Here is a 25,826-nt window from a genome sequence, read left to right as displayed (position 1 = left end):
CATCGGTTTGTGGTGGTAAATAGACGGCTACGAAAAATATAGATGAAAACTCTCTTGGTAGATAGTGTGGTCTACAGCTTATCGTGAGGTACTCTACCTCAGGCGAGCAATACCTTGAGACTTCCTTAATATTAGACATTGCGCACCAGCTGTTATTGACAAAATTATTAAGTGCTTCATACATTATGCCCCTATCGCAATGATTTGTAGCTGTGGGCTTGAAGTAGTGTTTTCTATCCCGTTCTGGATGTTTCTAGTCCAGCAGATGATAGATAGTCATCAGGAGAAATGCTGAGGAGAGCTGATTGAGGGATGGATGAATGGGGGGAGGGGAGGAGGGATTCTTAATCTCATTATCCCTTTCCTAATCATCGAGGAGTAATGTGTGTCCATACCTCTCTATGCCTCACACCTGCTATAGGCTACCCTAGCAGAAACGCATACATACATACACACATCATATACACACACCTATTTATTTACTGTACACATAGACAGACAGACATATAGAAAGATGTCTTCAGATATGGACGGGACCATGCTCCTGGGGGTGGAAGGCATCAAGAAAACCATCCTGTATGGAGGGACAGCTGAGATGCCCCGGTTCATTACTGGGACCAAGGTAGGCCTCAATATCTCCATCTCAACCGATTTCTTTGATTCAACCTCTCTATCTCTATCCAAATTTATCGATTTCAATCTCTCTATCTACTTCATTTATAATCCTCAGTCTTTCTCTCTATCTGAATCTCTCCATCGAAATCGATCTATTTAAACATAACTCCATCTATCGACTTTTCTATCCTCTATCTATCTCAAATAGTGGAGGTTTTCTCCAGCTCACAGACAGTTACTCATCAAGTGATTTGTCTCCAATTCCAGACAAATCTGATTACTGTAAAGAAGATGGTTGCAATAGATTCTAGAACATTGTCTAGATTCTGAAAATAAAAATAATGTCTCACTCACATCAGGCAAATCAAATTGTCTTACTTATGGAGTCATATGACACTATTCATTCCATTAGTAATGCCATGGTACAAGATCTTATAATGTTGCATCCTGCCTGTCAACAGGGACCACATACCCACAACAGTATGGTCAGTGTGTAAAGGGTTGGCAACAACAGTATGGTCAGTGTGTAAAGGGGTGGCAACAACAGTATGGTCAGTGTGTAAAGGGTTGGCAACAACAGTATGGTCAGTATGTAAAGGGGTGGCAACAACAGTATGGTCAGTATGTAAAGGGTTGGCAACAACAGTATGGTCAGTATGTAAAGGGTTGGCAACAACAGTATGGTCAGTAGGTAAAGGGTTGGCAACAACAATATGGTCAGTATGTAAAGGGGTGGCAACAACAGTATGGTCAGTGTGTAAAGGGTTGGCAACAACAGTATGGTCAGTGTGTAAAAGGGTGGCATTTGGTGCAACTGGAGAATCTGGAGGAAAATGACTCTCTAAACCCAAATGTCCTCTTCACCACTCCCTCCCTCTCTTCCTTTCTCTCCTCCACCTCTTCCATACTGTACATCCTCCTTCATTATCCCTTTCCCCTTTCATCCCACCCACTCTCCTCCTTCCTCTCTTCTTCACCATTTCCTCCCCTCCCCCCTCCTCCTTCCCTCCTCCACAGGTGACCTTCCATTTCCGTACCCAGCTGTGTGATGATGATCGTACGGTGATAGACGACAGTAAGGTGGTGGGCGTGCCCATGGAGGTGGTGATCGGGAACATGTTCAAGCTGGAGATCTGGGAGACTCTGCTCACCTCCATGAGGATCGGAGAGGTGGCCGAGTTCTGGTGCGATGTCACCGTGAGTAGGACTCGTTCTCCCACAATGCAGTGCCACAGTAGCATATTTCCTGTTCATACATTAGAGTCCAGATTCTAAATACAACTCCAACACCGCTCCAGAAGTCAACTGACCCTCTCAATTAAAAAAGGTCTGTCCTAAGTGAACTTTAAGAAAAATCTAACAATTCCTAATGATTTTTCCTAGGGAGACATTTAATTAAAGCTAAAGGTATCAATCACATCAGATTAAAAGTCTCTCATGACAGTCGGCCTGCATTTTACAAGGAACTAAAAGAGACACCACCCATTATTACAGTAATGTCAAAAACACAAAAGCTACTTCTATTCAGAGCATACTGAGTAAACACTTAAATATCTCAGTAGCATGAGACACAATACAAACACACTGGAATATCATACACCTAATATCATACAGCTAATACAGGTGCTTTGTTGTCCCATGTGTGTGCATTGCCAGTGTTGTGTGTCATAATGATGATAATTAGAAACAACCTAACCTCAACCAACTATTGAAGAGGATGCAGACGTTTCTGTCAGTTCCCCTTTTTGGTATTTGTCCCTTCTCACAATTGAAAAGCACACATTTGTTGAAAATGTAGGCCCTACTTTCAGTTGTCTGTGTTATATGTGCTCTTCAACGTATTGTGTCTGCAATTGTAGGCTTTCCAGGGGTTTGGTTATATATTTATATTTGGTAACACTTTATTTTGATAGTCCATCTGTAGATGCTCTACAGACTATCTACAGACTATCAGTAACATTTCAACTAACTATCTACTAACCCTAGCTCTAACCCTGACCTTAGCCCTTATCCTAACCCTAAACTTAACCCTTACTTACCCTAACCCTACCCTAACTCTTATTCTAAAACTAACCCTGACCCTAACTGTAACCTTAGCAAGCAGTTGCTTATCAACAGATAGTTTGTTGATAGTCTGACCATTTCTAGAGCATCTACAGATGGAAAATCCGAACTATCCAAATAAAGTGTGACCTTACACTGAGTGTACAAAACATTAAGAACACCTTCCTAATATTGAGTTGCAACCCCCCCCCAGTGACTTATTTTGCCCCCAGTTATTTGTGTCTGCTAGAGTATGGCTGTGTGTGTGTGTGTGTGTGTACGTGCATTTGTATGTGTATGTTGGTGGAGGAGACAAACAGATGGAGAGCTTAGAGAGTGTGATTAATCCACAGCAGCTTCACCTTTCCCTAATCGCCTGTGATTACTGCTGACCATGAAGACAACCTGGGACGGGCTTTAAACCAGCTGGGGCACAGCCATTCATTCATTATCTAGTAACTACAACCTGGGTGCTTTATACAGTAGGCTACATTCTATCTATACAGTAGGTTACATTTTTTATAAGTAAACCAAGATAGACCACTGCCAGTCGTTTCAAATGGGAACAAATGAGTCGTAGTGGGCAGAACAAGCAAGGAGGTGGGCATAGCCAAGCACGAGCTAGCGAGATCCTATTGGCGCGTTCTAGCACTACATTTGCATGTGTCCGTTAGGGAACGCCTACTCTGTGAAGTGCGCGTGTGCAATAACTAAATTCGCCTTTGCACTCCTTCTAAACAACAAACTTTGGCAAAGGGTAAAGTCTACAAAACTCTGTTCGTAACAAATTTTAGTTTTGGGAATAGAAAACTGCATTGAGATCAAATGTTTTATCGATGAGAAAATTTGCAGATTGTCGGCCAAAATCCGTCTCGTTCCATCTTCTCCCACTGCCGGCCACTGGGCTTCCTCTCACTACCATATTTGGTAGTGAATGGAAACGCCAAGCTGATGCTTCACATTTATACATCCAGTGAAATATCTGTCTCATTGTTCTATCTGTGCTACTAGTGTTGAGGGTAAAATGAAGTGTTTACTCATTCCAACCAGCAGAGGGCGATATTGTTACGTTGGATACATAGTTCAGTTGAGGAGGAGAATAGACTCGGTTTCACAAATATTTGTGTATTAGCATATACAAAAATATGTATCCAGGGTCCTTTCTGGTTTGATTGACAGACTAATTATGACAGACAAAGAGCAATGTCTTACTTCACCCATTCCAATCCAATCAAATCAGTGAAAAGGGGGAAAGCCTGTTTCAGGAAAAGACAAATTCAATGACATGTCTTATATCATATAGCTCTGGTTAACTTTGCTTGCCCTGTCTCTCTGTCTCTGTCTCTGTCTCTCTTTCTCTCCCCAGCACACTGGCCTCTACCCCCTGGTGGCCAAGAGCCTGCGGCGCATCGCGGAGGGCAAGGACCCTGTGGACTGGCACATCCATTCGTGTGGCATGGCCAACATGTTTGCCTACCACACCCTGGGCTATGATGACCTGGACCAGCTACAGAAGGAGCCTCAGCCTCTCTACTTTGTACTGGAACTGGTCAAGGTTAGAGGAAAACACTGGAATGGAGTCACACAGAAACACACACAAATATTGCGCACACAAAGAAACACTGATCTTGCTCGTATTCTCTTTGTGTGTGTGTGTGTGTTTGTTTTTAAAATCAATGAAAATTTGGACAAGTGGGGACAATTCGCTGGTCCCCAAAAGGAAAAAAGCTATTAAAGGCTTAGTGGTTAGGTTTAGGGTTACAATTAGGGTTAGGGGTTAGGTTTAGGGTTAGGGGTTAGGGGTTAGGGGGTTTGGGGTAAGGGTTAAGGTTAGGTTAGTGTTAGGGTTAGGTTAAGGGTTAGGGTTAGGTTTAGGGGTTAGGGAAAATAGGATTTTGAATAGGAATCAATTGTTTGGTCCCCACAAGGATAGTAAAACAAACGTGTGTGTGTGTGTGTATGTGTGTGTGTGTACGTGCCTGTGTGTCTGTATATCCCAGGTGCAGCAGCCCAGTGAGTATGACAGGGAGTCATGGGCACTGAATGATGAGGAGAGGCTGAAGGCTGTGCCCTTGCTCCATGGCCAGGGGAACAAGCTCTACAAACTGGGGCGCTACCAGGACGCCGCCAACAAATACAAAGAGGCCATAGTCTGCGTCAAGAACATACAGCACAAGGTATTGTAACAACGGATCAGGAATGGCAGTGTGGAATAATGACCTTGGCTTTAGTTTTTGGAGTTCTTTTAATGTGTTTTGTGAGAGAGTATAATCATATTTTAATCATGACAGCCTCAACGCTTTGTGTGTTTGTGTGCGTGCGTGTGTACATGTACAGTGCATTCGGAAAGTATTCAGACCCCTTTACTTTTTCCACATTTTATTACGTTACAGCCTTATTCTAAAACTGATTAAATGTCCCCTCTGTTCATTATTCCCTCGATCCTGACTAGTCTCCCAGTTCCTGCCGCTGAAAAACATCCCCACAGCATGATGCCGCCACCAACATGCTTCACCGTAGGGATGGTGCCAGGTTTCCTCCAGACGTGACGCTTGGCATTCAGGCCAAAGAGTTCAATCTTGGTTTCATCAGACCAGACAATCTTGTTTCTCATGGTCTGAGAGTCTTTAGGTGCCTTTTGGCAAACTACAAGCGGACTGTCATGTGCCTTTTACTGAGGAGTAGCTTTCGTCTGGCCACTCTACCATACAGGCCTGATTGGTGGAATGCTGCAGAGATGGTTGTCCTTCTGGAAGGTTCTACCATCTCCATAGAGGAACTCTGGAGCTCTGTCAGTGTGACCATCGGGTTCTTGGTCACCTCCCTGACCAAGGCCCTTCTCCCCCGATTGCTCAGTTTGGCCAGGCGGCCAGCTCTAGGAAGAGTCTTGGTGGTTCCAAACTTCTTCCATTTAAAAATGATGGAGGCCACTGTGTTCTTGGGGACCTTCAATGCTGCAGAAATTTTTTGGTACCCTTCCCCAGATCTTTGCCTCGACATAATCCTGTCTCGGAGCTCTACGGACAATTCCTTCGACCTCATGGCTTGGTTTTTGCTTTGACATGCACTGTCAACTCTGGGACCTTATATAGACAGGAGTGTGCCCTTCCAAATCATGTCCAATCAATTGAATTTACCACAAGTGGACTCCAATTGAGTTGTAGAAACATCTCAAGGATGATCAATGGAAACAGGATGCACCTGAGCTCAATTTAGAGTCTAATAGCAAAGGGTCTGAATACTTATGTAAATAAGGTATTTCAGTTTTTTTTTATATATATATACATTTGCAAACATTTCTACAAACCTGTTTTCGCTTTGTCATTATGGGGTATTGTGTGTAGATTTATGAGGATTAAAAAAAAAGACACTTTCCGAAGACACTGTACCTGTGTGTCAGTGTGTGTGTGTGTGTGTGTGTGTGTGTGTGTGTGTGTGTGTGCATGCATGCATATATGAGCATACAGTGCTTTGCAAAAGTATTCATCCTCCTTGGCGTTTTTCCTATTTTGTTGCATTACAACCTGTAATATAAATGGATTTTTATTTGGATTTCATGTAATGGACATACACAAAATAGTCCAAATTGGTGAAGTGAAATGAAAAAAATAACTTGTTTAAAGAAATTTTAAAAAATTAAATAATGGAAAAGTGGTGCGTATTCACCCCTTTGCTATGAAGCCCCTAAATAAGATCCGGTGCAACCAATTACCGTCAGAAGTCACATAATTAGTTAAATAAAGTCCACCTGTGTGCAATCTAAGTGTCACATGATCTGTCACATGATCTCAGTATATATACACCTGTTCTGAAAGGCTCCAGAGTCTGCAACACCACTAAGCAAGGGGCACCACCAAGCAAGCGGCACCATGAAGACCAAGGAGCTCTCCAAACAGGTCAGGGACAAAGTTGTGGAGAAATACAGATAAGGGTTGGGTTATAAAAAAATATCTGAAACTTTGAACATCCCACAGAGCACCATTAAATCCATAATAAAAAAATGGAAAGAATATGGCACCACAACAAACCTGCCAAGAGAGGGCCGCCCACCAAAACTCACAGACCAGGAAAGGAGGGCATTAATCAGAGAGTGTCACGCTCTGGCTCCGGGACTGTGTATTTTGAGCCAGGGTGTGTTCATTTGGTTGTGTTGTATTTGGTTGTGTTTCATTGTTTGGTCGTGTGACTCCCAATCAGTGGTAACGAGTGTCAGCTGTCGGCTCGTTATCTCTGATTGGGAGCCATATTTAAACTGTCAGTGTTCACCTTAGTGTTGTGGGTTTTTGTTCCTTGTCAGTCATTGTAACGGAGGACTTCACGTTTCGTCATTGTTTGTTGTTTTCGTGTTTAGGCTTTAATTTAATAAAGTCATGTTCACCTTCAACGCTGCGCATTGGTCCTCCTCATTAGACGATCGTGACAGAAAAACCCACCAAGATGGGACCAAGCAGCGTGTCCAGGAGCCGTCGCCAGGGAGATCCCTCACAGATCTCCTTCGCCTCCTGGACTGGGTCAAGCCGAGTGAGGAGGAGAAGGGCTTGACACTATGGCAGAAGGGCGAGAGGCTGGCGAGGGATATGGAGACCTGGTCCACGGGTAGGAGAGACGCCCCGAAAATTTTTAGGGGGGGGGCTCACGACGTCGGACCAGCAGGAGGCCGCGATAGAGCGTCCCCAGTGGGTTGCCGGAGAAGGCCGCCTGGTTACGGGGGGCCACTGGTCGAAGAGGGGATGGAGGAAGTAGAGGCACGGCGAGAGGTACTGGCGTGTGTTGCCAGTCCGGTCCGGCCCGTTCCAGATCCCGGTGTAGGACCAGTGGTGTGTGTCCCCAGTACAGTCCGGCCCATCCAAGCTTCCCGCACCAAGCCAGTGGTGTGCGTCGTCAGCCCGGCTCTGCCCGTGCCTGCTCTCCGCATCAAGCCTGTGGTGCGTCTCGTCAGCCCGGCTCTGCCCGTTCCTGCTCTCCGCACCAGGTCTGTGGTGCACGTCGCCAGCCCAGTCCGGCCCATTCCTGCTACTCGCAACAAGCCAAGGGTGCGAGTCGTCAGCCGGATTCAGCCCATTCCTGCTACTCGCACCAAGCCAAGGGTGCGAGTCGTCAGCCGGATTCAGCCCATTCCTGCTACTCGCACCAAGCCAAGGGTGCGAAGTCGTCAGCGGGATTCAGCCCATTCCTGCTACTCGCACTAAGCCAAGGGTGCGAGTCGTCAGCCGGATTCAGCCCATTCCTGCTACTCGCACCAAGCCAAGGGTGCGAGTCGTCCAGCCGGATTCAGCCCATTCCTGCTACTCGCACCAAGCCAGGGATGCGAGTCTTCAGCCTGGTGAGGCCTGTTCCGGCTCCACGCACCATGCAAAGGGGTGCATATCGTCTGCCAGGTCCGGTCCATTCCTGCCTCACGCGCCAAGCCAGGGGTGCGCGTCGGCAGTCCTGATCCAGCTAACTGGGTCAGATCGGACTGGGGACACTGCGGGGGGATTGTAGTAGGGTGGTGGTCAAGCCCGGAGCCGGAGCCGCCTCCGAGGAGCAATACCCACCCAGCCCTTCCCTATTTGGGGTGTAGGCGCGGTCGGAGTCCGCGCCTTTAGGGGGTACTGTCACGCTCTGGCTCCGGGACTGTGTATTTTGAGCCAGGGTGTGTTCATTTGGTTGTGTTGTATTTGGTTGTGTTTCATTGTTTGGTCGTGTGACTCCCAATCAGTGGTAACGAGTGTCAGCTGTCGGCTCGTTATCTCTGATTGGGAGCCATATTTAAACTGTCAGTGTTCACCTTAGTGTTGTGGGTTTTTGTTCCTTGTCAGTCATTGTAACGGAGGACTTCACGTTTCGTCATTGTTTGTTGTTTTCGTGTTTAGGCTTTAATTTAATAAAGTCATGTTCACCTTCAACGCTGCGCATTGGTCCTCCTCATTAGACGATCGTGACAGAGAGGCAACAAAGAGACCAAAGATAACCCTGAAGGAGCTGCAAAGCTCCACAGCGGAGATTGGAGTATCTGTCCATAGGACCACTTTAAGCCGTACACTCCATAGAGCTGGGCTTTACGGAAGAGTGGACAAAAAAAAGCCATTGCTTAAAGAAAAAAATAAGCGAACACGTTTGGCGTTCGCCAAAAGCCATGTGGGAGACTCCCCAAACATATGGAAGAAGGTACTCTGGTCAGATGAGACTACAATTGAGCTTTTTGTTCATCAAGGAAAATGCTATGTCTGGCGCAAACCCAACACCTCTCATCACCCCGAGAACACCATCCCCACAGTGAAGCATGGTGGTGGCAGCATCATGTGTCACGATCGCTTAAGGAGGAGGACCAAGGCGCAGCGTTGAAGGTGAACATGTTTAATAATAATAATGATGATGATCAACCGATCAGAACAACAAACGAATAACGTGACGTCTACGGTTAACACAAACCGAAATGAACAAGAAACCACAAACACAACGTGAAAGACAGATAGTTAAATATGGCTCCCAATCAGAGACAACGAGCCAACAGCTGACACTCGTTACCTCTGATTGGGAGTCACTCAAACAAAGAAATACAATAACCTAGAACCCACCACAAAACATAGAAACTAACACCCTGGCTCAACATACGAGAGTCCCCCGAGCCAGGGCGTGACATCATGCTGTGGGGATGTTTTTCCATCGACAGGGACTGGGAAACTGGTCAGAATTGAAGGAATGATGGATGGTGCTAAATACAGGGAAATTCTTGAGGGAAACCTGTTTCAGTCTTCCAGAGATTTGAGACTGGGACGGAGGTTCACCTTCCAGCAGGACAATGACCCTAAGCATACGGCTAAAGCAACACTCAAGTGGTTTAAGGGGAAATATTTAAATGTCTTGGAATGGCCTAGTCAAAGCCCAGACCTCAATCCAATTGAGAATCTGTGGTATGATTTAAAGATTGCTGTACAACAGCGGAACCCATCCAATTTGAAGGAGCTGGAGCAGTTTTGCCTTGAAGAATGGACAAAAATCCCAGTGGCTAGATGTGCCAAGCTTATAGAGACATACCCCATGAGACTTGCAGCTGTAATTGCTGCAAAGGGTGGATCTTCAAAGTATTGACTTTGGGGGGTGGTGAATAGTTATGCACGCTCAAGTTTGTTTCACAATAAAAAATATTTTGCATCTTCAAAGTGGTAGGCATGTTGTGTAAATCAAATGATACAAACCCCCCAAAAATACATTTTAATTCCAGGTTGGAAGGCAACAAAATAGGAAAAATGCCAAGGTGGGTGAATACTTTCGCAAGCCACTGTATTTATCCATGGTGTGTAACAGTGTGTATCCTCACTCCCCCAGGAGAAAGCATGGGAAGCTCCCTGGCTGAAGCTAGAGAAGATGGGGAACATGCTGACTCTCAACTACTGCCAGTGTCTGCTCCGTATGGAGGAGTATTATGAGGTCATAGAGCACACCAGTGACATCATAAATCAGCACCCAGGTACCTCAGGCACACAAAATATATTATGACATCTGACAGGAAAAGCACTTCAGACAACAACAAATAGTCGATGGTCAAAGTGTAAAGAAATGTAAATTAGGTTTCTAGCCCAAAGCAAACCGATTGTTTTAACATGAACTGTGTATCTGCGTGTTCATCCTAGGTGAAATGAAGGCGTTCTACGTACGAGGGAAGGCCCACATCGAGGTTTGGAACGAAGCTGAGGCGCGGGCTGACTTTGAGAGGGTTCTAGATCTGGACCCTGGCATGAAGAAGGCTGTTAAGAAAGACCTGGGTGTACTCAACATGAGGATGGAGGAGAAGAATGAGGAGGATAAAGTCAAGTATAAGGGCATGTTCTGACATGGCCCAGGAGATATGCAGATATGGAGGGGGAGGGTCAATGTCAAAGTGGACAGCACAGATGGTGCGAGGGGAGAGATGGGCAAAGAAGGGGTGAGAGAGAGAGAGAGAGAGAGAGAGAGACATCAAATCAAATCAAATTTTATTTGTCACATACACAGATAGCAGATGTTATAGCGGGTGTAGCGAAATGCTTGTGCATCTAGCTCCAACAGTGCAGTAATATCTAACAAGTAATATCTAACAATTTCACAACATATGACCAATACAGACAAAACTAGTAAGGAATGGAATTTAAGAATATATACATATATGGACAAGCAATGACAGAGCGGCATGGACTAAGATACAGTAGAATATTATAGAACAGAATGCAGTATATACATATGAGATGAGTAGTGCAAGATATGTAAACATTATTAAAGTGACTAGAGTTCCATTTCTTAAAGTGGCCAGTGATTTCAATAGGCAGCAGCATTCTCTAATGTGCTAATGATGGGTATTTAACAGTCTGATGGCCTTGAGATAGAAGCTGTTTTTCATTCTCTCGGTCCCAGCTTTGATGCACCTTTACTGACCTCGCCTTCTGTATGATAGGGGGGTGAACAGGCAGTGGCTCGGGTGGTTGATGTCCTTGATGATCTTTTTGGCCTTCCTGTGACATCGGGTGCTGTATGTGTCATGGAGGGTTTCTCATGCCAATATAGCCCCTTGAATTGAATTTAATTGAATAGAGAGAGAGAGAGAGAGAGAGAGAGAGAGAGAGAGAGAGAGAGAGAGAGAGAGAGAGAGAGAGAGAGAGAGAGAGAGAGAGAGAGAGAGAGAGAGAGAGAGAGAGAGAGAGAGAGAGAGAGAGAGAGAGAGAGAGAGAGAGAGAGAGAGAGAGAGAACAAATCCCTACTTATTTATTTATGTTTTCCCATAACATTGTTTGGTGGTCAATCCATTTGGGTATCCATTATTTCTGACTTGAATGGTTGAAGCCCAACAAGTACTGAATCTAGTCATAAAAGGCTAATAAAACTTGGTGTAGATTATGTACTCATCAGATTTTGAATGAATGTGGCCTTTTATTCTTTCCTTTAATCCATGGCACACTACATGACCAAAAGTATGTGGACAACTGCTCCTCCATCTCATTCCAAAATCATGGGCATTAATATGAAGTTGGTCCCCCCTTTGCTGTTATAACAGCCTCCACTCTTCTGGGAAGGCTTTCCACTAGATTACATTGACATTTTAGTCATTTAGCAGACGCTCTTATCCAGAGCAACTTACATGAGCAATTAGGGTTAAGTGCCTTGCTCAAGGGCACATCGACATATTTTTCACCTAGTCGGCTCGGGGATTAGAACCAGCGACCTTTTGGTTACTGGCACAACGCTCTTAACCACAAAGCTACCGTAGGTGTTGGAACATTGCTGCGGGGACTTGCTTCCATTCAGCCACATGAGCATTAGTGAGGTCGGGCACCGATGTTGGGCGATTAGGCCTGGCTCGCAGTTGGTTTTCCAATTCATCCCAAAGGTGTTCGATGGGGCTGAGATCAGGGCTCTGTGCAGGCCAGTCAAGTTCTTTAACACTGGTCTTGACAAACCATTTCTGTATGGACCTCGCTTTGTGCATGGGGGCATTGTCCCCAAACTGTTGCCACAAAGTTGGAAGCACAGAATCGTCTAATGTCATTGCATGCTTTAGCGTTAAGATTTCCCTTCACTGGAACTAAGGGGTCTAGCCTGAACCATGAAAAACAGCTCCAGACCATTATTCCTCCTCCACCAAACTTTACAGTTGGCACTATGCATTCGGGCAGGTAGCGTTCTCCTGGCATCCGCCAAACCCAGACTCGTCCGTCGGACTGCAAGATGGTGTAGCGTGATACATCACTCCAGAGAACACGTTTCCACTGCTCCAGAGTCCAATGGTGGCGAGCTTTACACCACTCCAGCCGACGCTTGGCATTGCGCATGGTGATCTTAGGCTTGTGTGCGGCTGCGCGGCCATGGAAACCCATTTCATGAAGCTCCCAACGAACAGTTATTGTGCTGACATTGCTTCCAGAGGCAGTTTGGAACTCGGTAGTGAGTGTTGCAACCGAGGACAGGTGATTTTTACGTGCTATGCGCTTCAGCACTCGGCGGTCCCGTTCTGTGAGCTTGTGTGGCCTACCACTTCGCTGCTGAGCCGTTGTTGCGTCTAGATGTTTCCACTTCACAATAACAGCAGTTAGTTACAGTTGAAATTTGATGAACTGACTTGTTGAAAAGGTGGCATCTTATGACGGTGTCACGTTGAAAGTCTGAGCTCTTCGGTAAGGCCATTCTACTGCCAATGTTTGTCTATGGAGATTGCATGGCTCTGTGCTCGATTTTATACACCTGTCAGCAACGGGTGTGGCTGAAATAGCTGAATCCACTAATTTGAAGGGGTGTCCACATACTTTTGTATATCTAGTGTAACTATATTGTTTTAAAGGGATTTTCACACACTGACAAAGTTTCTACCCTCAATAAGCTTAGTCAAGTCTCTGTATCTTGTTGCCACTATTACATTCCACTAGATGGCGATATTTCTATAGCATAGACCTCAGGGCTAAATACTGTCCTATAAAAGTTGATATATCAACAACTACTCCAATAACAAAGAGGAAGTTTTAACTCTTTTAGGGGGGGCTAGGATAATTAATTCACCAGTATGGCACAATGGCAGGACATTCTCCAACAGAGGTCTCCAACAGAGGACATTCTAAAACAGAGGCTTCTAACTTTTGTTCCAGCCCAGCACTAACACACCTGATTACACTCATCATGGTCGAGACTGAAGGCTCTGATTAGTTGATTATTGGAAACAGGAAGTGGATGACTTTGCTGTGAAGGGAATGATTGCAGTGTCTGAGTGATAGGGGTCACATACAGGTTAGTGATGGAGACACTCCCACAATAGCATGACAGACAGCACACCCACCCACCCACAGCTGGCTCCAGTAGGCTACGTAATATAATTGGGTAAATGTCTGAGAGCCACGTCTGTGGTGTGTGTGTGTGTGTGTGTGTGTGTGTGTGTACAGTATCAGGTCGATGCCATACAGACAGCTCACTTTCATTCAGGGAATCCCCTATTCGTCATATCCCATTCTCTGTACACTCTTAGAAAAAATGTTTTTTTGTGGTTCTTTATAGAACCTTTAGATTCTTTTGAGGAGATTAAAGAACCCTTTACTAGTAAAGGTTATATACAGTGCATTCGGTAAGTATTCAGACCCCTTGACTTTTTCCAATGGATAAAATTGAGATTTTTTTTGTCACTGGCCTATACACAATACCCCATAATGTTAAAGTGGAATTATGTTTTTCTATTATTCTTTTTGTTTTTTTTACAAATTCACCCCCGTTCTTCAAGGCAAAACTTATCCAGCTCCTTCAAGTTGGAATCTTTAAGTTATACCACAGATTCTCAATTGGATTGAGGTCTGGGCTTTGACTAGGCCATTCCAAGACATTTAAATATTTCCCCTTAAACCACTCAAGTGTTGCTTTAGCAGTATGCTTAGGGTCATTGTCCTGCTGGAAGGTGAACCTCCGTCCCAGTCTCAAATCTCTGGAAGACTGCTTATTTTTTTCTTTAAGCAATGGCTTTTTTCTGGACACTCTTCCGTAAAGCCCATCTCTGTGGAGTGTACGGCTTAAAGTGGTCCTATGGACAGATACTCCAATCTCCACTGTGGAGCTTTGTAGCTCCTTCAGGGTTATCTTTGGTCTCTTTGTTGCCTCTCTGATTAATGCCCTCCTTGCCTGGTCCGTGAGTTTTGGTGGGCGGCCCTCTCTTGGCAGGTTTGTTGTGGTGCCATATTCTTTCCATTTTTTCATAATGGATTTAATGGTGCTCCGTGGGATGTTCAAAATTTCAGATATTTTTTTATAACCTAACCCTGATCTGTACTTCTCCACAACTTTGTCCTTGACCTGTTTGGAGAGCTCCTTGGTCTTCATGGTGCCGCTTGCTTGGTGGTGCCCCTTGCTTAGTGGTGTTGCAGACTCTGGGGCCTTTCAGAACAGGTGTATATATACTGAGATCATGTGACAGATCATGTGACACTTAGATTGCACACAAGTGGACTTTGTTTAACTAATTATGTGACTTCTGAAGGTAATTGGTTGCAACCGATCTTATTTAGGGGCTTCATAGCAAAGGGGGTGAATACATATGCACACACCACTTTTCCATTATTATTTTTTTTGATTTTTTTTTAACAAGTTATTTTTTTAATTTCACTTCACCAATTTGGACTATTTTGTGTATGTCCATTACATGAAATCCAAATAAAAATCAATGTATATTACAGGTTGTAATGCAACAAAATAGGAAAAACGCCAAGGGGGATGAATACTTTTGCAAAGCACTGCATTGTTCTTCTACATCATAATAATTATATACTGTATGTCTGCCAGTGGCGGTCGGTGCTGTTTAAGATGAGGGAGGAGGATTATTTTTTGGAGCATGGCCTTCTTTCTATTATAGCATATTGGATGACTGTCATTCATATTCCATTCACCTAGCTCAATGTAACATCAATAGGTTTAAGCTACTACATGATACTCTAAATTTCCTGCCCACCAGTGCATATTTCCAAACTATTTTTGCATTTAATGACAATACATTCTAAAAACTATGCTGGTATTATATTGTCCATTATTCAATTATTCATTTAATTATATTTTTAGCTAAAAATATTACTATTTAATAGTAGTAGCCATTATTCATAAATGGCACCATACTGGGTTCTGTATGGAACCATTTTGGTTCAGTGAAGAAGAACATCTAGGGTTCTGATCCATATATAAAGCAAGCAATATAACCCTTTTGGGTTCTATAAGGAACCTTTTTTTCTAAGAGTGTAGGACACAAAAACAGACAACACCCAACTGCCCTCACTTGTCATAGGTCCTCATTTTGGACCATAGCAGCAGAAAACATAGTGCTATCAGCTATCATAACATTTAGCACTTTAGGGCTATACATAGTATCAATCTAGTTACAGCTTTAAATGCTGTATCTGAAAACATTTACCCACTGTTTATAATTAGTTGATACAGAATGTGGATGGAAGCCTAAATTCAAGGTTGAACTACAAAGTTTCTATGTCAGTATCCACAAATAAAACCAACCCCCGTGGTAGGTTATTGATTTGGTATTAATTTACCAGTAGGCTATATCAGGTTCCTGACCTGCTGCGTAAAGGGAGCCTAGTGGAAGACAATTAACATTCCTACCATACGGTGTACACGTGTTCAATCAAGCGTGTCCTCAGGACATTGAGCAAATCTACACAAACAAACCTAAGATCATCAATGCTATTTCCACAAATTAGACAAATTAGAATAGTATAAGTGGCCTATATTAGCCTATATTAGAAGAGGTTTTGAGGCGTCCCACGCGGGGATCAAAGCGCCAGAGAGATTCCGCCCTGCCTCTCCTGCTCCTGGCGCGCTTCCATAGTGGTGCTGATGTTGGGAAGGATGGAAGGAGAGAAATAAGGGGGAGGAGAGGAAGGGGGTGGGGAGGGGGCGCCGCACTGCTCTGCTACAAGTTCAACCCAGTGGCTCTGTTGCTGCAGCGTGAGAAACAGCCTTGACACACGTCCGGTTGCGGAACAACACACAGGACACAAAACTCACTTTCTCTGTTTCTGGGGGTATATTTGAGATAAACTCATCTGTATTCCGTCCTTCTTTATTACTTTGAATGAGAAAAGAAAACGTTTATTTAAGTGAGATATAAAGGTAGTAATAATTGTGCGTCGCGGTGGGATTGAAAAGGCAGGCGACAGGCGCTTCACTGAGTGATTTGTTATTTGGCTCAGGCGTTATAGATGGAGAGAGGGTGTGCACATTTCAGAGGAGATCGCTTTCCGATAGCGCGTGTGGATTGAATGGAACTGCGGAATTGAGACGGAAGGCATTCTTGATTCTAGAGGAAGAATGATGCGAAAATCCAACGGGAAAATACCACTAAATGTTTTATCTCTAATTGAAAGGGGTTGATTTATAATGACATAGCCCACCTAAGTGTTGCATTAGTATACATATCAACTTGCCACGTAATTGGTTACATTGGATAGTCATAGTCTTAGAGTTTATTGTAAAATCGAAATAAATTGGATAATTAATCTTGGCACGATTAAAATATTTTTTTTTTATCAGGTCAAAGAATTGGAATTTAGCACCACTATAACCAGTCTTATTACTTTACACAAGTAGGCATTATTTTCCTCTATTGGAAACTAATTTTAATATTTTGGATTTTGAAGAAATGGCAATCAACATAGACACTGAATTCGAGAAATCTACCCTGGGAGAGAGCCGCGGCGCGCCCGCCAACGAGTCTCAGGAGACGGAGAAACTTCTCAGCACCGTGACCACCAAGCCCGCTGGGGGCAACGGTATGAAAATGTCCTCCTCCTTCACGGTCAACGTGGGGAGCGACAAGAACCTGGATGTAGACCAGAACGGCCACAGTGTGCCCTTTAGGTCGGGCTCTGCAGGGCACCTGGCCGCTGCCCCCCTTTCCCCGTCCCGGGTCAGTTTGAGTCGCAGTTGCACCTCTTCCATCGGGAATGCCGCGGTCCAAGAGGCGCAAAAGCCCAAAGACTATCTCATACTGGTCATATTGTCCTGCTTCTGCCCTGTCTGGCCCGTCAGCATTGTTGCTTTGGTATTTTCAATTATGGTAAGTGGATATCTATTGTCTGTCTAGGAAAGTGGGGTCTAAAAACGCCTGTCGTTTCTTGTCAATTCACTGTTCATCACTGTCCATGCTGTATTGATATAGAAAACATTGCGGGATAAGGGAATCATTATTTGCAATTAATATTTAAAATAGACCTAGGATATTAACACTAGTAATAACCTCAAACAGCGTAAGGTCTACGACCTTTTGCCACTAAATCGTAGCCCTATAGCCCAGTTGAATTCGAAAGCCCCTTTTTACCCATTCATGATCGAGTGTAGGCCTAAGGGCTCTATACAAGCTGTATCGCTGAAGCGTTAAAGATTCCACGCTAGAACTGTAAAGGTAATTTCCGATTTTGCCAACATATGCAGTGTTTACCTTGAATGCGATCTCTGCTAACACGGGAACATTATCTTAACATTTCAATCATGCTGTAACGCTGAATTTCCGCGATATGGATTGAATAGAGCCCTAAATCTACAACTGTTCAACAAATCATTTTATGATAAAGGGAAAAGGACAGTATATCGATCACATTTCCGTTCCCAGTATTTTTTCAACTGTCTTTAGCCTACCTTGTGGGAAGGGAGGGGGGTGAGGGCCCACTCAATTACACTCCTGCTGCTTCATTAAGAAAAGATCTGCAGCATACCTGCACTTCCTGTACCGGGTGCCATGCATCTTCCATGATGTCCCAGCTAGACACTAATATGGCAGGTGTTGGCACATTGATGTAGGCTTTGTTGCAGCAGATTTATTAATGAGGATGTTGACCAGAATTATATTGTTTTTAAACAACAGTGTTTCTGGTGCCAAAAAATGGGGGCAATTTAGAGGCCACTTACACTAGGAAGAGACATAGTGCGGTGAAACATCGGAAGCCATTTGCTTTCAACGGAAGCAAAGCGAGATAACGTGACCTGAGTGACTAATCGAAGCTCACCATAGCTTCCAACCCCTACTGGATTGGCTGACAATGGTGGTTGATACGTAGCACAACCTAGCTTTCTTGCTAGCTTGTTAGCACCCACATGAGGGCGAGGCTAGCATGAGTAGGTGAGTGCTGCTTGTATAGTGTACATGGCCGGTTAAGCCCTGACTTGGCAAATATTGGAAGGATAAAAATGACCTCACTGAAAAAACGGTCGTAAACAAAAAATAGCAATATTCTTACCTCAATTGATATCCAAGTACAATGTATTCTGTAGAAACATACATGGACAACAACATCATTTGGTGTTGTAATGCAAGCACAACATTAAGTGCATCCAGTCTGCTTAAATCCGGAGGGATCGCGAAAACTGGGATCACATGACATATCCATCACCCTCCAATTTGTCTTTTATTTTACAATTAATTAAATAGCACATGGAGAGAGGCTAGGGCTGTTGCGGTGACTGTATTACCGCCACACCAGTCATGACCGCAGTAAAATTCGATGTGACTGTTGAGTCATGGTAATCTCCTCTTATGCACTCTGGACATGTGTTAGTAGTAACCAACTAACATTAGCCATCTAGATAGCCTAGCTAATGTTAGCCACAACAAAGTGGAATTTGTGTACACAAATGCGTTATAAAGAAAGAAAATCGATGAAATGTGTGTAATAATGTGTTGGATTGATCAATTTGAAGAAAGAAGTTCAACAAGTTCAACAACAGGTTGAAACTGAGTGGAAAACATGGTCGATGTGGATGTTGTTTCAAAGCCTAACACAACGAAATGGACAGTGCTTTCTAAGGTGATGATTAATTCAAAACACCCATATGCATATTATAGCTTATGCAAATGCATAGGCCTATATATGAGCCCAAACCCGAAAAATACTGATTTAAGATACCTTTGGTACATAATTGGTCTAGCCTAAATTAAACAAATTCAGAGTTAGCCTACAATTATAGTGAATTTGTATTTGATTTTGAATAGCCTAGTAATAGGGCATTTTTTATAAAATATTTTCATAATTAACAGGCTGACACATTACCTTTAGCTACAGAATATCTCACCACACTAGCGGAGTGGATGTCACGTTCGTTGAGAGACGGGTCAGACCAAGGTGCAGCGTGGTATGTGAACATGTTTATTAAACTTCATAAACATAAACAAAACAAGAAACAACGTAACGTGAAGTCCTCAGGCTATACAAATACAAGCCTACACATGGAACAAGATCCCACATCTAAGGTAGGCAAACAGGCTACATAAGTATGATCCCCAATCAGAGACAACGAGCAACAGCTGTCTCTGATTGGGAATCACACCCGGCCAAATATAGACATACCATACCTAGAACAAAAACATAGAATTTCTAGCATAGAATCTCACGCCCTGACTAAAGACAACAGGCCTCTCAAGGTCAGGGCGTGACAGTACCCCCCCCCAAAGGTGCGTACTCCGGCCGCACCAACCTGACTCATTAGGGGAGGGTCCGGGTGGGCTTTCAGCCTCGGAGTCGGATCCAGCTCCGGGCGTGACGACCTCTTCCTCTCTGCCTCTCCGTTGCGCCCCATGTCTGGTCTGGACCTTGGCGCGATGCTTCCCCTCTCCTTCCTCCCACGATGCACCAAGCCCTGTCTGGACCCTGGTGTGGGAGACCCCGAACCTGGAGAGGGGCTGACGTCTGGGCCTGGATCGGCAATCCCCCCACGATGCACCAAGCCCTGTCTGGACCCTGGTGTGGGAGACCCCGAACCTGGAGAGGGGCTGACATCTGGGCCTGGATCGGCAATCCCCCCACGATGCACCAAGCCCTGTCTGGACCCTGGTGTGGGAGGCCCCGACCCTGGAGAGGGGCTGACTTCTGGGTCTGAAGTAGAGTCGCTGACTGGAGCTGAACTGGACCCCGGTGGAGCGGACTGCTCTGGCTCCGGAGCGGAACCGCTGACCGGAGCTGGAATAGAAACCGGTGGAGTGGACTACTCTGACTCCGGAATGGAGCCGCTGACCGGAGCTGGATCAGGCACCGGTGGAGCGGATTGCTCTGGCTCCGGAGTGGAGCCGCTGACCGGAGCTGAACTGGACCCCGGTGGAGCGGACTGCTCTGACTCCGGAATGGAGCCGCTGACCGGAGCTGAACTGGACCCCGGTGGAGCGGACTGCTCTGACTCCGGAATGGGGCAACCGACCGGAGCCGGATCAGGCACCGGTGGAGCAGGCCGGGCCGGACTGGGGACACGCACCACTAGTCTGGTGCGAGGAGCAGGCACGGGCCGTACCGGACTGGGAACACGCACCACTGCCTTGGTGAAGGTGCAGGCACGGGCCGGACCGGACTGGAGACACGCACCACTGGCCTGGTGCGGGGAGCAGGTATGGGGCGTACCGGGCTGGCGACACGCACCACTGGTTTGGTGCGAGAAGCAGGGACGGGCCGTACTGGACTGGGAACACGCACCACTGGCTTGGTGCGGGGAGCAGGTACGGGGCGTACTGGGCTGACGACACGCACCACTGGTTTGGTGCGAGGAGCAGGGACGGGCCGTACCGGACTGGGGACACGCACCACAGGTCTGGTGCGAGGTGCAGGAACGGGCCGTGCCAGACTGGGGACACGCACCACTGGCTTGGTGCGAGGAGCAGACACGGATCTTACCGGACTGGGAGCACGCACCACTGGCTTGGTGCGAGAAGCAGGCACGAGGCGTTCCGGACTGGGAACCGGCGCTGGAGGTCTACGACTGTACCAGTCCTTTACTCTCCGCGCCCAATCCTCCTCCAGTGAGGACTCCTCCGGGAGCCCCCACGAGTTAGGGAACAGAAACTCATCGTCGTCGTCATCCTCCGACTCCTCAGTATAAAACTGTTCCCATTCCTGTTCCCATGGTCGTAGGGACTCAAACTGGAAACCCACCGGGTGCAGTGGTCGCGGCTCTTCTCGCTCGCTCCCTGACCACCCCTGTAGCCCCCCCACATTTTTTTATTGGGGCTGCCTCTCGGACTTCCTCCTCGGCCGAGTCCTTTTGGGTCGCCGTTTCTCCTCTCCTGCCTGGCCTCCCAAGACCACATCTTCCCCACCTGTGTCCAGGGTGTTTGCTCCTCCTGGGCACGCTGCTTGGTCCGTTGGTGGTGGGATCTTCTGTCACGGTCGTTGAGAGACGGGTCAGACCAAGGTGCAGCGTGGTATGCGAACATGTTTATTAAACTTCATAAACATAAACAAAACAAGAAACAACTTAACGTGAAGTCCTCAGGCTATACAAATACAAGCCTACACACGGAACAAGATCCCACAACTAAGGTAGGCAAACAGGCTACTTAAGTATGATCCCCAATCAGAGACAACGAGCGACAGCTGTCTCTGATTGGGAATCACACCCGGCCAAACATAGACATACAATACCTAGAACAAAAACATAGAATTTCTAGCATAGAATCTCACGCCCTGACCAAACCAACTAAAGACAACAGGCCTCTCAAGGTCAGGGCGTGACAGTGGAACTGATCTTCCACAGAGTTGCATTATTTTCCAGAGATTACATAGAGCCCCGAGTTGATTATCACTTTTATACCATGGCTATAAGTAAGCAATAAGGCCCGAGGGGGTGTAGTATATGGCCAATATACCATGGCTAAGTGCTGTTCTTTTGCACAACACAACGCAGAGTGCCTGGATACAGCCCTTAGCCATGGTATATTTGCCATATACCACAAACCCCGAGGTGCCTTATTGCTATTATAAACGGGTTACCAACGTAATTAGAGCAGTAAAAAGTAGTTCGTTCGATTAGTTCAATATTTATGGACGCGACCCCGTCGTTCGTTCTTTATGTGCCGTTGCCATGCTCAGTGGCAACGTTCTTATCCCTTGCTTGCTGCTAGCTAGCCAACTAGCTATGGCTACACAGTCACAACCTCTGCAGCCAGAACAACAGCAAAGTAGCTGTTTTCTATTGACATTCATTTGGATACATCCATAACAATGAGCTGATAATTCCCGATTTTGTCTGGCATAGCTAGAAAAGTTTGCCTTCTCGTCAGGACACTCGACACTGTTCATTACGAGGAGATCGCACTGCAAATTCACAATTAGGCTAGAAGCTAGCTAAATAGTTTGCTGCTAGCAAACCTGCCAATATGACCAAATAAACCCCCCCAAAAAAAATCAGTTGCTGAAAACAGCTGGTCCTTCCAGAAACGTGGGAGGATTTGACAGCATAGCGCCACTTGCATCATGACTGCAACACTGCAGTAAGGACCAGAGAAATTAATGTTCATCACTCACCACGTTACGTCATCAGATGCTCAAAATAAATATGTCTCTGCAAAAACAAGTTTTTCCTTGTTGGACCTGCGTTTACAATGTATCCAATTTCGGTTTGTGTGGTTGTTGGTTTAGCTTTCTGTAACTTTGTAGCAAGTATGGTCTGCATGTGTAGGCGCTTATTGCGTCATGATTGCAAGATGTCCCAATATCTTTTCCAACTGTCCCGACATCTTTTCCAACTGACCCGTTATCTGGTTTTAATGTCCATTCTAGAATGCCCTTCTAGCCAATCAGAAACGAGTATTCAACAATGCTGTGGTATAATATAAAATAATGGCACAGGACTTATAAGCATATCTTGTCTGCTAAATGAACAAGCCTACAGCCTATGGCATAGCCAGATAACATACAGTAGGCCAACTCATATTCGTTCTTCTGAAATAAATGTTCTTCATATCATAATGTTTCTTTAGACCTGCCTAAAATAAATAATGGATTTATTGTTATGGTGTATATTAAATTTATGGAATATAATTTTTTTAATGTAGATGTTACAAAGGCACGCATCAGCGGCTTGTATGTGTGGTGTCCTGGAGATGCTAAACGTGTTTATGTTAATTAACGGTACTTTACCGTGAGACCGGAAAACTTCTGCATGACAATAACCGTCTGACAAAATATCATGACTTCCATAGCCCCAAGAGAGGCACAGTGTAGGTAGGCTAAGGTGTTAAGCCTCACGCACACTGGTTGTGTACACTGTATGCGTTCTGGTGGAAGTCCATTAATTTCAATGGGAGGCAGTGCTGTGACTCATCTGCCGGAGTTACGGTGTGTGGCACTGCAGGCAGTGTGTCGCATGCATTGGAATTTTCCATCTTGTGTGCGTTGCTTTGCCGTGCGGTATCAGACACGGAAGTAGATAAACCACAGAAGAAGTTGCTAATGTGTAGCGTGATTCTTTTTGTTGTGATGCAGCGCATGGATTGCGAAGACTACGTAAAATGTACCAGACAGCAATGTAATGATGCAACCTGTGTGCACGCGGCTTTATGGTGGCCAATCTCTTGTGCTGGACACAATCAATGCTGTGGTCGTGTCGTAAAAATTCAAAGCATTTAAAATATATACTTATAGAGTTCATAGAGACCGCTGAGAACGGAAATAATAACAAATCTCATAAGCAACAGAATGACAAAAGTCTTACCAGACTTTATACATATCAATCAAACAGGGTTTTATTAAAAATAGACACTTCCAAACAAATACAAGAACATGTTTCAGTTTAATACAATACAATAAAAACAAGATATAGATTTATCAATAATGGCTGTTGATGCCAAAGAGGCTTTTGACCGTTTTGAATGGCCTTTTCTATTCAAAACATTGGAAGCTTTCAACCTTCCAGCTGAAATAATACATTTAATACAAATATTACATAAATGTCCTCAATCTAAAATATACACAAATAATACATTATCTAATTAAATTGCTTTAGACATGGATGTCTTCTCTCCCCCCTCCTGTTTGCACTGGCAATTGAACTGCTTGCAGAAATAATTAGTCAGGGCCCAAACCTAACAGGTATCCGTATTAGTAAACAATAACATAAACTAAATTTATTTGCAGATGGTCACCTGATGTACCTGACCAATATTGAAAACTCAATGCCCCCCTTGCAAAAAATATTTTCAGAATACTCTAAAACCTCAGGATATAAAATGTATGTGGAAAAAAACTAAATAATGGCAATAGGCAAAATAAAAAAAGTAACTCAAGATCTAGAGAAATCCTTTAAGTGGACCACAAAAAATATCAAGTACTTAAGATGTTTAATAAGTGACATCAAACAAAACATATGTAAAGATAACTTTATCCCATTACTGAACAATATGAAAGCAGATCTAATTAAATGGAACAATATTCCCATACATCTTACAGGTAGAATAAACCTCTTCAGAATGGCATGACTCCCAAAGTCTTTATATTTATTCTCGGTAATACCAATTACCCCACCAAAGACATTATTTTAAAAAGTATACTCGTCATAAAATACTTTATATGGGCAAATAAAACTCATAGAATAAAAAGGAAGGTATTACATCTTCCTAAGTCTGAGGGTGGTTTTAATCTTCCGGACTTGGAATTGTATCAACTCGCGACCCAAGGCTTTTACTTGTGACATATACAGTGCCCTCCACAATTATTGGCACCCCTGTTTAAGATGTGGTCGAGGACTTCCAAAAATTCTCTTTTTTTTAAAAAACAACATAGAACCCAAATGCAAAAAAAATAGAAAAATCTAACCTTTTATTTAAGTACATTACTTTGGTGTAAAAAAAAAAAATCACACATTTAGAAAAAAAAAAACTTGAAATCATGTGTCCCACAATTATTGGCACCCCTGATGTTAATACTTTGTACAACCCCCTTTTTGCCAACAAGACAGCACTTAATCTCCTCCTATAACATTTCACAAGATTGGAGAACACAGAGAGAGGGGATCTTTGACCATTCTTCTTTGCACAATCTTTCTAGATCATCCAGTGTCCTGGGTCCTCTCTTATGCACTCTCCTCTTTAGCTCGCCCCACAGGTTTTCGATTGGGTTGAGGTCTGGGGACTGAGATGGCCATGGGAGGACCTTGAGTTTGTGACTGCTGAACCATTTTTGTGTAGATTTTGCCACATGTTTTGGATCATTATCCTGCTGAAAGACCCAATGACGACCCATCTTCAGCTTTCTGGCAGAGGCCATCAGGTTTTTATTTAAAATGTCCTGGTAGTTCAAAGCGTTCATAATGCCATGCACCCTAACAAGGTTCCCAGGGCCTTTGGAAGAGAAACAGGCCCACAGCATCACAGATCCTCCACCATACTTCACGGTGGGCATGAGGTGCTTTTCAACATACTCATCTTTTGTTTTACGCCAGACCCACTGTGTTTGTTGCCAAAAAGCTCAATCTTAGTCTCATCTGACCAAAGCACACGATCCCAGTTGAAGTCCCAGTGCCGCTTAGCAAACTTCAGACGTTTACGTTTGTGAGTGTTAGTGAGAAAAGGCTTTTTCCTTGCATGCCTCCCAAACAGCTTGTTGGCATGTAGAGAGCGTCTGATGGTTGTTTTGGAGACTTTATGACCCCAAGATGCCACTCTTTGATGCAATTCTGTGACAGTGAGCTTAGGACTTTTTTTTACTTCTCTTACCATCCTCCTCACTGTGCGTTGTGGCAAGATAAACTTGGGACCTCTTCCAGCCTTGTTTGTCACTGTTCCAGTTGTTTTAAACTTCTTAATGATTCCTCTGACTGTAGATACGGGCAAGTTAAGGCGAGTGGCTATTTTCTTGTAGCCATTGCCTGACTTATGAAGGTCGACACAAATCTGCCTTACTTGAATGGTGTGTTCTCTTGTCTTTGCC

The 25,826-nt window shown here is 44.6% G+C and overlaps 2 protein-coding genes across 3 annotated transcripts in view; both read left to right on the top strand.

Moving 5' to 3' along the window:
- The first annotated feature begins 381 nt into the window (after positions 1-381).
- On the top strand, positions 382-10,600 carry aipl1 (aryl hydrocarbon receptor interacting protein-like 1). The gene is made up of 6 exons (XM_041878922.2): positions 382-622; positions 1,633-1,812; positions 4,025-4,213; positions 4,659-4,835; positions 9,970-10,111; positions 10,275-10,600. Exons 1-6 carry the CDS (start codon positions 515-517, stop codon positions 10,472-10,474), a joined length of 996 nt encoding a protein of 331 aa, XP_041734856.1. The 5' UTR covers positions 382-514; the 3' UTR covers positions 10,475-10,600.
- A 5,493-nt stretch (positions 10,601-16,093) lies between these two features.
- Positions 16,094-25,826, top strand: part of LOC121567902 (trafficking regulator of GLUT4 1) — a 30,700-nt gene continuing 20,967 nt past the window's right edge. For both annotated transcript variants that reach the window (XM_041878268.1, XM_041878266.1), the window contains exon 1: positions 16,094-17,200. In XM_041878268.1, coding sequence (XP_041734202.1) covers positions 16,784-17,200 — 417 coding nt within the window. In that variant the 5' untranslated portion in view covers positions 16,094-16,783. The remainder of the gene's footprint in view (positions 17,201-25,826) is intronic.

The sequence above is a fragment of the Coregonus clupeaformis genome, chromosome 6, assembly GCF_020615455.1.
Source record: "Coregonus clupeaformis isolate EN_2021a chromosome 6, ASM2061545v1, whole genome shotgun sequence".
Lineage (NCBI taxonomy): Eukaryota > Metazoa > Chordata > Actinopteri > Salmoniformes > Salmonidae > Coregonus > Coregonus clupeaformis.
Note: the sequence above shows the minus strand (reverse complement) of the source record. Positions and strands in the feature narration are given on the sequence as shown.

What these genes read in the sequence shown, in the direction of transcription:
- aipl1 (XM_041878922.2), top strand. Translation starts at nt 515, where the DNA reads ATGTCTTCAGATATGGACGGGACCATGCTCCTGGGGGTGGAAGGCATC. An exon ending in AGTTCTGGTGCGATGTCACC is followed by an intron (nt 1,813 to 4,024) that starts GTGAGTAGGACT and finishes TTCTCTCCCCAG; the next exon opens with CACACTGGCCTCTACCCCCT. An exon ending in TTGTACTGGAACTGGTCAAG is followed by an intron (nt 4,214 to 4,658) that starts GTTAGAGGAAAA and finishes TGTATATCCCAG; the next exon opens with GTGCAGCAGCCCAGTGAGTA.